At 38.7% G+C, this 15,173-nt stretch overlaps 2 protein-coding genes across 2 annotated transcripts; both read right to left on the bottom strand.

Annotated features, from left to right (window-relative positions):
- Positions 1–2,221: 2,221 nt before the first annotated feature.
- Positions 2,222–4,429, bottom strand: LOC101301366 (U-box domain-containing protein 8-like). The gene has a single exon (XM_004293439.1). The coding sequence runs from the start codon at positions 4,368–4,370 to the stop codon at positions 3,246–3,248; it is 1,125 nt and encodes a 374-aa protein (XP_004293487.1). The 5' UTR covers positions 4,371–4,429; the 3' UTR covers positions 2,222–3,245.
- A 3,360-nt stretch (positions 4,430–7,789) lies between these two features.
- On the bottom strand, positions 7,790–11,657 carry LOC101292782 (G-type lectin S-receptor-like serine/threonine-protein kinase RKS1-like). Its single transcript, XM_004295353.1, has 6 exons — positions 10,370–11,657; positions 9,661–9,863; positions 8,927–9,137; positions 8,595–8,832; positions 8,208–8,361; positions 7,790–8,098 (listed from the first exon to the last, which is right to left on the bottom strand). The coding sequence occupies exons 1-6, from the start codon at positions 11,655–11,657 to the stop codon at positions 7,790–7,792; spliced, it is 2,403 nt and encodes an 800-aa protein (XP_004295401.1).
- Positions 11,658–15,173: the final 3,516 nt, after the last annotated feature.

The following is a 15,173-nucleotide window of genomic DNA, read 5'->3' as shown; positions in this document are numbered from 1 at the left end:
CTTCAACAATTGTATGAACGTAACTATGAGGTATGCATCTCATCATGCTAACGGTGATTGACTTTGTAAATGCCAAAACCCAGAAGTTCAAGGCTAACAATTTCAAGTCAGAGCCACCCTACTCCCTAAATGTTGCAAATTTTGAATCTTGTAGCACAGTTTGGAGAATTATTCTTCTAGCAATACTCCCTAAATGTAACTATGAGGTATGCATCTCGTCATGCTAATGGTGATTGACTTTGTAAATGCCAAAACCCAAAAGTTCAAGGCTAAAAATTTCAAATCAGAGCCACCCTACTCCCTAAATGTTGCAAATTTTTGAATCTTCTAGCACAGTTTGGATAATTATTTATGATACATTATGTAGTATATGTGATAAGAAATGGTGTGGTCAAAAAGTTGATAATGGAGTGATCCCCTTGAGTTTGAGACATTTTGATTTGATTGCCTTTGAGCAAATTTGAATGGGTAATGCACCTTATTGTATATCTCAACAAATAACTACTTCTTTAATCATGACTAATAAGGGAGTGTGTGAATTATTGGCCCAAATGGTCTACTTAATACAATGCAGAGAAATGCTTAAAGCCTTGTATGAAATGATTTTTCCATCAAAGTGTGACAAGGCCAAATGATGAGACTTTGCTGTGAAACCTTGCTCATTGTTTGTCTCTTAGGAGGAACAACCCAGAAAGAAGGCTATCAATGGCCTTTGTCTTGAAGCGTGCTTCTCTTCTTGTAACAACCATCCATGCCCCCCTCAAATCTCATAGCATTGCCATTATTGCACATGATTTATAACCCACGATTATGATCATTCACCTTATTATTCTAATTTGAATCTGATGCTAGTAACTAAGGCAATAATGAGATCTTTGATCATTTCAAATCCAAGAGAAAGAGTATTGCTTGCTAGAGAAAGAGACAGGGACTGAGGGGAGATGTGCTACAAGAATTGCTCATGTTTTCGGACAAAAAGATTGCTCATGTTTTCATAGGCTAGCAGATCTAAAGAGACGATGTTTAGGACCCTTCATCGGAAATCTGGTTTGGCGATGTATGTGAAGTTAACCCTCTCTAAAACTGTTTGTTTACATGCAGAGCTCAAATAAACTATAGTGCCACTGCCACCTGAGGATGAAGCCCTGAATCTACTCCACAATCATGGCTCTGCTTTTTGCTGGTGGATGTTCTCATCCGAGAAGACAACTAGACATCGTATTTGTGTTTGTAGAAGCTTTTCTTCCTTATTAAACAATGCTGGGTTTAACTGTTCACAAATCACAACCCACAGTAAATGGTAGCTACTACAATGCGTTCGGTTTGGTCAACCACCAACACCACCCCTGCTCACCGGTCAAAGGCCGGTCCATCTCAGGTCCACCCACCAGTTTGTGTTTTGGAGTTTTGTTAACGGAGCTGGTCAAATTTTCCATTAAAATGCATGCGTCATGATCATGATCAAAATCTAAAACATGGAATATTCAAGCAGCCCAATTCAGTGTTGGACACCCAATCCCAATGAATATCCAACCAAGCCCATTTGGTTCCCCAAAAAATAAATGTTGCTGCAGATTTTGAAACCAAAAAAAGCCTAGGCTGAAGAAGGAAGGCACCTCCTAGAGGAATCAAACCTGTGTTCTTCCTTTTTAAAGCAAAGAAGACAGAGACTTGTCAAACAGAGTATATTTCCTGTGAAAGCCATGAAAGACCAAGAAAGCATGTACTAAAGCAATCAAATCCTTTCACTTTTTTTTTTTTTCTTTTTTTTTTTTTTTTTTAACCTACTAAACAGAGCAACCAGTTCTCTATATTGTTCTTGTCAATAGCACATATATGTAAGCATACACATCATTCATTTAGTTTCTTAGGGGGCCCTGGAAAGAGATGTAAATTAAGGTCAACTTTTCAGTGCTAGAGCAGGAGAGCTATCCATGAAATAATTTAAGAAGCTCCCCATGCTTCCTCATATGCTGAAAAAGGACTGCATATTTAAAGAAAAGAAACAAGACGAATCGAATTTTTAAGTGACCTGTCAGAGGTACCAACCAAACAGAGACTGACAAGGAGCCTTTTTGTACCAGATATAAACCAACATTATTAGCAGTATCTCCATTCCATATCATATCTCCATTCCATATCATAAAATGCAGCACCCAAATTTCAGATATGCAGAAATTTAGCACTACAAAAAAAAGAAACATATATACATCGGGAATATCAGGAGTTCAGGACATAGCTGCACCAAAATATAAAAAAAAATCAGTCAACTTTCATAGAGGCAGCAAACTGCTTCATCACAATAACAGCAGCAATCAAAAAACACAAAGAACAGGCCTTCAAAAATAGGCCCTATTACGTACGCCTGAGAACTCAAAATGACTAACAAGAAAAGCCCTTGAACTCAGAGAATTCTGTGTTTCTGACAGTAGACACTCCAAGCTTGAAATTCAATACCTACCTTTGTTCATGTTTCCCACAACAACAATTCAATAGCTTGAAATTCAAATACTAAAGCTACAGGAACAAAACAGAAAAGGAGCCCAGTACTACAAAGAGACTGCACAGTAAGTACTGTTTACCAAATTTCCAAATCGCCACAACTTCCAACCATTTATAATTGCATCCAAAATAGGGTACTGATAAAGTACTTTCCTTTTGTAACCATAGTGATCAAGAAATTATTGTATGTGCCCGTAACACCATGTGACATGTGAATGAACCCACACAAATTGTAACAGGCTGCAACACCGTGTAGGCATGGTGTTGGTGTTACGATCACATACATTAGTTTCTCTTGTTCTCATCATTTCCAAAAGAATGTCATCGACCAAACTTTCCTAGCTTACTAGAATCCCACATACAACTATTTGAAGGTTCAAATCATAAAAGTACAATGCTATAATGATCATAGGGGTACAGGTCCAAATGAGCTGGCAATGAAAGTAAAGGTTTCAATTCTGGGAAACTGATAAAATTTCTATAGGCTGAGAGACACATTACAGTTCAGATAACCAATTTTGAAACTTTCATAATACAAACATTTAGCTCATCTGTGTACTCTTTATTAACAATGTACAACATACAAAAAGAACCATATCCCCCTCCCCCAAAAAAAATCTAAATACTTTCTTTTGTACAAGAACTATCCCAGCAAAAGTAAGAACCAATAAATCAAAATTCCGGACTCACCTCCGCTGCATGATATCACCTCCATTTTTCTGTGCTTCTGATTTCGCAACAACTCAAATCATGGAATGGTTCCCATCCAGGACCTGAATCAAATAACAAGCATTTTCTCTAATCTTTTCATTATCAACTTCAACCAAACACATACAAATCGCTAACACCCCTTGGTTTCTTGCTTCCACACGCATTTTCTCACTGAAACGGCAAAGCGAGCTCAATGTGAGCAGAGCATGCTGAACTCCTCTGGTAGTTCCATTCTCTAAAACCCTCACTAAAATCCTCACACACCCACTAAACCTCTGCATCTCTTCTCTCCCATCCTTGCTTCTCGCCAGCTGGCCCAAAACCTCAACGGCCCGGTCCAGACCCGAATCCGCAATTCGGAGCAAAATCGCAACCGCACCGCACTCCACCGCCCGCCGCCGATTATCAGAAAAAGAACAGAGAGTATGAAGCGCCGTCGCCGCCTCTTTCTTCTCCGGCCACTTGCCGTCCCGGAGAAGCGAAACAAGAGCCGGAATCACATACGGATCCGCCCCAATTGTGCCCTTGTTGACCTCCACGAGGGCCAGGCTGGTCAACACCGTCGCCGCCACGGCGCGGCTCTTCGGCAAGCCGCCTTGCAGCACCGCCACGACTCTGTCGAGCACTCCCTCGGCTACCATCCCCACCTTGTTGCCGTCGTCGTCCAGGCTAACATTCAGCAGCAAAGTCAGAGCCTTCGCCTGCAGGCACGGCTCGCCGGAGTCCAGGCACTTCAGACCGGCGGCGACGGCGCCGAACTCCGTCAGCTTGAGGCGGAACGCCGCGTCGTCCTTGGCCGTCTTGTTGAGCCGGTCGAGCGAGTCGAGCTTGGAGTCGAGGCTCGACGCCGGTGAAGTGAGGGTGGAGATTAGGGTTTGGGGCTGGGAGGGGTTGTGGTGGCTCTGGTTGCGGTGGGGCTGCGGTGTAGGAGAGGGGAGGGTATAATTGGAAATTAAGCTGCGGAGGGCGTGGTTGGGGATTAGGGAAGGGTGTTCAGGGAGGGGTAGTTTGGTAAGTGGACAAGTACGGTGGCCGGCGTCGAGCCAGCGTTGGATGCTGGGCCGGTCGAAGGTGTGACCCGAAGGGAGTATAACCGGGTCGGACATTATTTCCAGCGAAATTGGGCAAAAGAAATCTTCCGGGAACTGAGTCGCCATTAGAGAGAGAAGAAAAAGAAGGAGGAAGAATTTTTGGTGCTCTGAAATTTTGGAGAGAAAATATAGAGCCTTGATTTCTCCACCAAATCCTGCACACAACACTCTTTTCTTCTTCTCTCACAGAGACTCTAATACACTTGCCGGGTTAGTGAGATTACGGTTTTGCCCCCTTCTGCGTCTTTCACCGGAGATGGGGGTTGTGGTTTGTTTCAACTGTTGAATTGACATTTGACATGGACGTTGTTGTGCGGTACTAATAGGGCTCGTGAGAAAGGGTTGAAATTTAAGTGTATCGGTTTTAGAACGGACAATAAAGGTCTGAAATTTAAGAATGCGGATCAAGCGTATCGATTTTAGGTCAGATGAAAATGTTTGAAATTTAATAGCACGGATCGAGCATATCGATTTTTTGGATTTGATAACTAAAATATCGTTGAGAAAACGTATGTGATTTTGTTTATTAAGGAAAAATTTGTGTGAAACTAGAAATAAATAACGTTTTAAGGGCCGTGTATATGACTTTTTTAATTGATTTTTGATCACATAATGAAAGATATTTCATTAATTATTGAAAAATCTGATTCAGAAAACGTTATAAGATGATGTACATTACGAATGCGTAGCTGGGGTTGGTAACTTGCCCAAAGTCTTCAACATTGTAGTTTCAGTGTAAAAATAAATCTAGCTTGATTTACAATGTTGAGCTCGTATGTTGGCATTTTGAGATATTACTAACTGTTTTTCTGTATTTTTTTTTGTTGGGATGTAGCCATGTAGCTTTTTGTATATCTCTATTTTTGAAAATGAAAAGAAAACCAGCGGCTCCGGCAGGTATTGCAGAAGGGCGTTCTCGTAAGTTCTCCCCACCTCGTTTCTAACGGTCCTCTGGGATTTTTATGGCTGTCATGGAAAAACATACTACCGTTAACGGCGACGGAGGCACTGAATCAATCATAAACAACATTTACCCAAATGCCCTTCTTAAAGTCAATATTGCTGGCAAAAAAAAAACTCCTACTCGAAACACGTGGTTCCCTTCTTGTGGTCACGTGTGTCACCGAACTTGTGACTTGACATATATGTCCTCTGATTATGTTTGGCTAAACATAAACCATTAACCAATAACAATATTTGGGTCAACACAACATAGTAATCATAACTAACAAAACTCGCCAACTGGAGAATCAGTCCTTTTATACCCAGACTTATAGGAAGGAAGACAAAGAAAAACATGAAGAAGTAGTGAAGAACATGGTAGGAAAGAAATGTGCAACAACTGCTTTCTAAAGCCTCGAGGTAATTCTTAATTTGGTCATTAAAGGTAGTTTTATTGTTTCAATTATAAGAATGTCTTCTTCCATTCTTCGTATGTTTTGAGCAAAAGGTCATATGATCATGGCAACAGATTGAATGATCTTGCTTGTTCTCTGTGTGCATGGCAACAAATCGATTCGTATTGTACCTTTTACTTGAGTGTTAATGATAAAATTGTCTTTGAGTTAAAAAAAAAAAAGTCATATGATCATGGCACTTAGTGTCATTGATTGAAATTATTTACATAAATTCTTCATACTCTCACAACATTATATGGTTGAACACTGATGATTGGTCGGATGTGTCAAATGAAGTTGTTTTTGCTAGAGATAATTTTCATACATTTCTAATCAACACGGTTCTAACGTTTGATGGATGACTACATAGTTGACAATAATAAGTTAATAACCTATTAACGAAACCCTTTAGTGGGAGAATCCATGCGACCGGTCTTAAGCCTCAAGATACAAATGTAACTATCCTTAAGCACAACGTAGTATTTTAGTTACAACAATGACCTTTTGGCTCTTTCATAAGTTTTCTAATACAAGCACAATATACGACATGCTTGATAATCCTGGCCTCATTTCATGATGGATGATGCAGAAGACATTGAACGCACAAAAGCCGTATTATGTGAGAGGAAATTTCCTTTTCTTGGGGGTATTAGATTTGTTATTAATTAATTATTAGCTAACTAATTAGATAGGTAGTTAGGACAAATTATCTATCTTTTGGGACATAAGTGTAGGACCATCCACCTTCGCTAATTGCTCATCTAGAATATGTAAAGCCATCAAATGTCAAATCATACATTTTATTTTGGCAATCTGATTGGAAAGGCTCCAAGAACTTTTTGAGCTAGTCACAAACAAATCTGTTGCTTAACTCATATGCTTATACATTGAAAATTCTTCTCTGCACCAAAGAGCAAAAACAACAATGGTGACTAAAAGAGGATCAATGCTTGATGATCAAGTACTAGTTGTTCAGAGATTCCAATTTTCGTGTTTTGGTTAGAATTTTAGGGTTCCGTTGTATGTAAGTCACTTTTTTCTGTTAATTGCTTTTCTTTTTATAAACATACATTTGGATCTAGCTAATTAAAAAGTCTCCACTAACGAGGTACCTAATTTGGAGCTAAACTGATATACGTAATCAATAAGTAGATAAGAATCTAAACCATCTTTTAGGATGTACTTTACCTCTTGCTTGATTTCCTCATTTGTCAAGTTCAATCTACATAACCTCTTCTTTACGTTAATCACTCTTGTATATGATCTAAGAGCATCTCCAACAACTTCTCTATAATTTTCTATTATAGGGAAAGAAAAATCAAATCTTTGAGATATTTTTCTTCTTCAACTCTAACAGTTTCTCTATTTTAAAGAATTTATGATCATTCCCCAAATCATTATATAAAACTACCCCTAAAACTAAATAGTTTGCTGCAAATTTAGAGAATTTGAGTTTCTCTCTCTTCACATTCCCTATTTTAGAGAAAGTTTTAGGGAAATTGTTGGAGTAAAACACCCAAAATTTTTCTCAAAATTAAGAAAACCAAGAATATATGAGGAAACCGTTAGAGATGCTCTAAGTCCTATCACAGTTAATTTAACCATTCATATAAAGAAAATGAGTTCTAAAAACTTCAGATAATCTTTCGGTGCTTAATTAACCAAGAACAAAAGAAGTTATACTCGTTCATTGAAAAAGGAGAGTCTAAAATCAATCAGACAGCTGTGGAAAGAGTAGTGATGGGCACAGATTGTTAGATTGAACAACGAAATTAAAATGGAGAGGAATAGAGAGTGATGGAATGAGACTACTCGAAGTTTCTCTACCTCATATATATGGTTTTGGTCGATCTCTACTGTGCTATTGTTTTAGGAGGGAAAAATAATACTGGTCAATAAAAGATGGAAAAAGATAGGATATGAATAAGACGTGTTTCTAAATATAAAACGGAACGTGATCCACGACATTGCCACCTGTATGAGCATTAGTTTATAGTTATCAAATATTAAACCACATTTTAGGTCTAAAGCTAATGTTTCTTAACACACAAGGTAGGTTTTACTGTTTGAGAGTGAGCCTCAGTCTTTTTAGCGAGCTTCAACAGTAGTGCATGTAACATAGTTTATGGAATTAACATCTCCAGTACTTGTGCTGGGGTCTCCACTGGTATAGGGACTTCTCTTCAGCAGAAATCCTGGTTTTCTTGGTGAAGGAAGAGCTGCATCGTTGCCTAACACCGACACAACTGTTGACATGGTCGGCCGGTCATTTGCAAACTCTTGCACGCAGAGGAGCGCGATATGAATGCACCGGAGAACTTCACTTTCAGGGTAGGATTCACCCAAAGTTGCGTCGATGATTTCCAATGCTCGGCCTTCTTTCCACAAGTCCCAAACCTGAAAGCCATCAGAGGATCAAGTTAAATAGCTAATTTTCAGAGGAGGTTCATAATTAAAGTCGTGATTGATGCTAAGAAAATATAGCTAGACTAGCTTGCACACTTACATGTCCAACCAAATTTGAGTCGGGATTAATATCGTGGTAGTAACCAGTGTTTTTTCTACCAGTAATGATTTCTAGCAGCAATACACCGAAACTATATACATCAGACTTCACTGAAAATAGTCCTTCCATTGTATATTCCGGTGACATGTAACCGCTACAAGAACATAAAGAGAAAAGTGTTATCAATTAGCGCCATACCCTTCATAATTTCATTATTAGTCGACTAAATTTGTTGTCTGTGGATTATGCATCTGGTGAGGTTGTGGTTTCAAATTGATCAAACTCATTTTACCTTGTGGCCATAACATAGAGGAAATGAAAGAACAACAACTAATTAGCCAGGGCTGAAAAATTAGTATGACATCGATCAAATTGGAGGAAACTTACTACGTTCCGACCACGCGATTTGTGTTTGCTTCAATTTGGTTTGCTCCGAATATTCTCGCCATACCAAAATCTGCAATTTTTGGGTTCATATCATAGTCCAATAGAACATTGCTGGCCTTTAGGTCTCTATGGATGATTCTTAATCTTGAATCTTGATGAAGATACAATATGCCTCTAGCAATGCCAAAGATAATCTCCAAGCGTCTTGGCCAATCCAGAAATGCCCTTTTCGTTTCATCTGGAAAATTGCAAAATGTTTTTAGATATATATAATTTCTTGCTCGCTTAACTTCAACTTAATTTATGGTACTAGCAGCAAGAGGAAGATATACTGAAAATGAAAGAGTCCAGGCTTTTGTTCGGCAGGTATTCGTAGACTAGCATCTTCTCATCGTCTTGAACGCAATAACCCAAGATTCTCACAAGGTTCCTGTGTTGAAGTTTAGCAATTAGCACAACTTCATTCTTGAACTCTTCGTTTCCTTGGCCAGAATTTTTGCATAGTCTTTTCACGGCTATTTCTGTTCCACTAGAAAGAACACCCTGAATCGAAAATTGAAATTACATATTTGTAGTACTAAAAACTACTAGTATGATATCATTTTCATACATTTAGCTCTTGAAAGTGCGTTTACGTAGTGCATATTGATAAAGTAATACGGGGTTCACATCCAAACATAATTAGCAATGGGTGGATTGACCCAAACCCTTATAAACCCACATGCAAGGTCCCATTTTCCCGATTTAGGATTTATATCTCAACACACCCTTGCACGTGTGACGAATTTTCAAGCCTAACATGTGGATAACATTTGGGGTGACGTGGAGTTCGTGTAGCCATTTAGGTTTCACACGTGGACGTGGGTAACCCACTCTGATATCACAATAAAGTAATATGAGAATCACATCCAAAACCAATTGGCAATGGGTGGAGTGACCCAAACCTTTATAAACCCACATGCAATATCCCATTTTCCTAATGTAGGATTTATATCTCAACACATATATTCAGAAAAGAGTGAACAACAATCCGAGCTGACACTAATAATTGAGGACAACTATGTACCTTATAAACAGGGCCAAAACCTCCTTCTCCAAGCTTGTTCGAATCAGAGAATTTTTTCGTGGCTGCGGATATGGTGCTTAGATCAAAGAAAGGCAGATCTGGCTTTAATCTGCTATCATCAGGATCTGTTCTACAAGGAGAATTTTCGAAGTAGATTGATGAAGGTGTGGCACCATATGAAAATAAATCCCGTCTTTCCTTACCTGCCAAGAAATTATATATAGAACAAATTAAAGAAACCATGAATTCAAGTTAATAACTGGTTTTTTTTTAGCAGCTTGAAATTCTTACATTTATGTGTGTGTACTATAAGGTACAAACTTATTGAGCAAAACTGGTCGACATTAAAAACTGAAAATATCTTGGTAAATCGAACTGTTGACGTACATAATGAAGGGACATATGTTTACCTTTTCTCTTCATCTTTACGTACCAATACACGATAGAGATGACAAGAAAGAACACCAAAATTGATGTTATCACAATTGCCAGCTTTCCCTTCTTGCTAGGAAAACCATTCGACTTCTTTGCGTATTTAGCTACAAACATATATGGTGGAAAAATTACAAAATAAAATTAAGAAACAGAGAATCAAAAGATTAGAAATGTATTCTACTCAGAAATGTATAAACAACTCTTAGAAAACAAAATGTCAAAACAAAATCATATGTTTGAACAAAGGAGAATGATCGAAGAATTACGTACGTACCTAATTCAATTGAATCAACTCGAACATATAAATCTTGACCGACATTTGTATAAGTCCTTGTATCCATCAAGTCCCCATACCATGTCACGCACCCATGTCCTCCTTGCAGGTCATCTGCATTCGAGTATGCCATGCAAGAACAATTCCTTAAGCATTCATCTTCACATTCTTTCAGACCCAAGTTCAAGTTTAAAGTCGCAGCAGACGAGTCTGGTGCCTTCACTAGTGGAACCTTCACGAACCCTTCTCCGTTTTGGCACAGGGATACTCCTTTTCTCCTCACACACCCACCCGAGCCATCTCTCAAGTACCATTCATTGTGCAACTTAGGTTCAAACCCAGGTAGGCATGTACACTCGAACTTACCAGCATGGTAAGGATCACAGTTGCTATTTGGACCGCACTTTCCATAGTTGTCACATACCTCTACCGGAGCAGACCAGAACTTGATCCATTGGTGTACCTGATCATGCCACGTTGACCGTTTGACGGTTCCTGATTCATCAAGCATCATCATTGAGAAGATTGAGTCGTTGGTAATACCATACACAACAGATAACTCGTCTTGATTGTTCACAAAGCTAACGTTGAAGAGGAAATTCGGAGTCATTTCAGGCACACCACTCCATCTGTGCCCGATCCAAGACCCGGATCGCCACAATGGAGCTCGACCCTTGTACAAAAACAGCTGCGGAAATCCACCTGGATCAATCCTATACGAACAATTCCCAGTTCCCGGGTCATCCTGGGACTTCCAAGAAGTTAGGAACCTGTTCAACCCGGACCGCCGGTTCAGCCCAAGTTTCATAAATGGAAGCAGTGTATTAGAGGGATAATCAAACCCTTCCCACAAAACCCTTTGGCTCCCATTATCAAACAAAACAAAGTTTCCTGTATCCAAGAGCTTGGCCATGGAATTCTGTGGAGAAGAGAGAGTAACATTAGCAGACCAAAGAGGGACTTCTCTATCCTTTCCATATATGACAAGGCCTCCATGATCTCCATCGATAACTAAAAGTCCAGAGGTATCATCGAGGGGGTTGTTTCTATTTGCAACCCAAACAATGGTCTGCTCTGGAACTTTGTTATACCAAACTCCAACGTAACGTTTGCCGGAATTACCAGGGCTGAAGAACCCGAGGGCAAAGAGCTTCCTGCTCGAGACTAAAACGTCTCCGTCTTTGATGGTTTGGTTTGGAGTAAAGGAATCAGTGGAAATGCAAGAGGGGAGATGAAGAAGGAAGATGATGAGCAATGCAGCGATCATAGACCATTGACTAGAATTCATGGTTAGCTACGTTTCTAAGCTCAGTGAGGCTAAGATTGATTGATATGGAGGGATCGATTGAGCTAGCTAGTAGCTGAGATCTTAAATGCTATATTAAGACTCTAAGAGCTGGATTTTAATCAAACAGAGGTCCACCTGAGTGTGGTTGTAAAGCGACCATGACATAGACACTCAACCAGAAAAGTTTAACTAGCTGTGCATGCACTCATGCACAATGTGAAAGAAGTGTCCTGTATTGAACGGAAAGATTAACCTCAAAATCTACTTCTAACTTGACCAGTTCTACACCACTGATATTGTACTTGGAATGTACATAGATTAACGTAAACAGCAACAATTAATCAGAAAAATAGCTTAATATATTCAAATTCATAATCTTATAGAGTACGTCAAATATTCATCGTGTCCTTGTGACACAACTTCTCTTTATCATATATAACCACATAATCAATGCTGTCATTTTACATGGTGTAAATACATATAGAGACCGATAACTCTAGAGCGATGCCCGCACTAGCTTGAAGAAAGGGCTGCCCTTGTTCCACGTTCTTTAGAAGCCGAGAAATTGTCAAGACTATGAAACTTCATAGTCATCATTGACATAGTATGAATAAGACTGAACAAAGTCGAATGAAGTTTTATTAATCATACTTCTTTAATTTGCTAACTATTCATAATTCCAGTGGCTTTAGCCATTTAGCGAGCCTCTACCATGTGAGATCATTCACAGAATTATCTCCTTATTGAGTCCTGCTATAAGTTCTATTCATTATTAAAAATGGAGGTTCTCTTGGTGAAGTAAGAGCTGCATATATCGTTACTTAAGATGGAAACAACTGCTGACATTGTTGGCCTGTCACTCACGGACTTTTGCACACACAAGAGGGCAATCTTGATGCATCTCAAAACTTCATTCACAGGGTACGATACACACATATATGAGTCGACAATTTGCAATGAATTACCTTCTCTTCAGAAGTTCCAAACCTGAAAAAAAAAAACAGTTAATCATAAAGTCGATCAGCATGAAGAAGCTTGATAAATGGTCTATGTATCAATGCAAATTGACTAGGGTTTTTTTATCGAGATCACATGAATTCCTCAAAGGCATGTAAATTGACTAGTTTACTTACATGTTCAACCAAATTTGACTCGGGGCACGCCTCATTGTAATAACCAGCATTCTTTCTACCAGAAATAATTTCCAGTAGTAAAATACCGTAGTTGTATACATCAGATTTAAAGAAAAAATGTCCTTTCATTGCATACTTAGGTGACATATAACCATAGTAGATCGGAAAAAAAGAACAATCAAGCTCGACTTATATGAATGCTCAGAACTAGCACATTTTTATTTGTGCTCTTATAACACACTAGTTTCTGGACAGTTTCATTTTTTTTGGGCATCCGGCTTTTTCCGTTCGGGTGTGCTTATAGACACCTCCTAACATATATTGAACCATTCTAGCTTTAAAAATCCATGTCTTTTATCAATTTACTCGCGATCGGGCTTAAATGACTCACGCGTGTCGTAATTATTAAAGCTGTTGAAATTGTTGTTTTAATCGGTATTGAGTGACTTTCCAAGATTATGTTCTCCTCAATTCTTCTCATATTGACATCGGGATCCTCAGTTTTTAAATAAAATAAGGTATTGCCCCTTCTTTCAAGTTTCACCAAATTCGAGCAAAAACCTTTTGTTATAATACACGAGTTTCTAGCCAGTTTCTAACCAGTTTCACTTTTTTTGGGCCTCCGGCTTTTTTCGTTCAGGTGTGCTTATAGACACCTCATAACATATATTGAACCATTCTAGCATCAAAAATCCGTGTCTTTTATCAATTTACTCGTGATTGGGCCTAAATAACTCACGTGTGCTGTGCTTTGTAAAACTGTTGAAATTGTGGTTCTAATTGGTATTGAGTGACTTTCCGAGATTCTGTTCTCCTCAATTCTTCTCATATTAACATTGGGATCCTCAGTTTTCAAAGAAAATGAGGTATTGCCTTTCCTTTCAAGTTTCACCAAATTCGAGCCAAAACCCCTTGCTATAAGACATTAGTTTCTAGCCAGTTTCACATTTTTTGGGCCTCCGACTTTTTTGGTTCGGGTATGCTTATAAACACCTCATAACATATATTAAACCATTCAAGCTTCAAAAATCCGTGTCTTTTATCAATTTACTCAGCATCGGGTTTAAATGACTCACGCGTGCCGTGATTTGTAAAGCTGTTGAAATTGTTGCTTTAATTGATATTGAGTGACTTTCCAAGATTCTGTTCTCCTCAATTCTTCTCATATTGACATGGGGATCCTCAGTTTTCAAATAAAATGAGGTATTGCCCCTCTTTTCAAGTTTCACCAAATTCGAGCCAGAACCCCTTGCTATAACACACGAGTTTCAGACCAGTTTCACTTTTTTAGGCCTCCGGCTTTTTCCGTTAAGTTGTGCTTATAGACACCTCGTAACACATATTAACCATTATAGCTTCAAAAATCCGTGTCTTTTATCAATTTACTCGAGATCGGGCTTAAATGAGTCACGCGTGTCGTAATTATTAAAGATGTTGAAATTGTTGTTTTAATCGGTATTGAGTGACTTTCCAAGATTATGTTCTCCTCAATTCTTCTCATATTGACATCAAGATCCTCAGTTTTCAAAAAAATGAGGCATTGCCCCTCCTTTCAAGTTTCACTAAATTCAAGCCAAAACCTCTTATTATAACATACGAGTTTCTAGCCAGTTTCACTTTTTTGAGCCTCTGGCATTTTCGGCTCAAGTGTGCTTATAAACACCTCATAACATATATTGAACCATTCTAGCTTCAAATATCCATGTCTTTTATCATTTTTCTCGCGATCGGGCTCAAATAACTCACGCGTGCCGTGATTTGTTAAGCTGTTGAAATTGTGGTTTTAATCGGTATTGAGTGACTTTCTAAGAATCTGTTCTCCTCAATTCTTCTCATATTAACATCGGGATCCTCAGTTTTAAAAGAATATGAGGTAGTGCCCATTCTTTCAAGTTTCACCAAATTCAAGCCAAAACCCCTTGTTATAACACACGAGTTTCTCACCAGTTTCACTTTTTTTAGGCATCCGACTCTTTCTGTTTGGGTGTGCTTATAGACACCTCCTAACATATATTGAACCATTCTACCTTCAAAAATCCGTGTCTCTTATCAATTTACTCGGCAACGGGCTTAAATGACTTACGCGTGCCGTGATTTCTAACGTTGTTGAAATTGTTGTTTTAATTGGTATTGAGTGACTTTCCAAGATTTTGTTCTCTTATGTTCTTCTCATATTGACATCAGGATCTTGAATTTTCAAAGAAAATGAGGTATTGCCCCTCCTTCCAAGTTTCACCGAATTCGAGTCAAAACCAGTTGCTATAACACACGAGTTTCAACCTTTCAGGCCAGTTTCACTTTTTTTGGGCCTTCGGCTTGTTCCGTTCAGGTGTGCTAATAGACATCTCCTAACATATATATATATATATATATATATTGATAC

This window comes from Fragaria vesca, linkage group LG3 (assembly GCF_000184155.1).
Source record: "Fragaria vesca subsp. vesca linkage group LG3, FraVesHawaii_1.0, whole genome shotgun sequence".
NCBI lineage: Eukaryota > Viridiplantae > Streptophyta > Magnoliopsida > Rosales > Rosaceae > Fragaria > Fragaria vesca.
Note: the sequence above shows the minus strand (reverse complement) of the source record. Positions and strands in the feature narration are given on the sequence as shown.

Excerpts from the sequence above, each read along its gene's own strand:
- LOC101292782 (XM_004295353.1), bottom strand. The coding sequence starts at position 11,657 with ATGAATTCTAGTCAATGGTCTATGATCGCTGCATTGCTCATCATCTTC. Across the intron at positions 9,864-10,369 it reads AGTTGATTCAATTGAATTAG|GTAAGGAAAGACGGGATTTA; the intron begins GTACGTACGTAA and ends ATTTCTTGGCAG. Across the intron at positions 9,138-9,660 it reads GTTTTGGCCCTGTTTATAAG|GGTGTTCTTTCTAGTGGAAC; the intron begins GTACATAGTTGT and ends TTTTCGATTCAG.
- LOC101301366 (XM_004293439.1), bottom strand. The coding sequence starts at position 4,370 with ATGGCGACTCAGTTCCCGGAAGATTTCTTTTGCCCAATTTCGCTGGAA.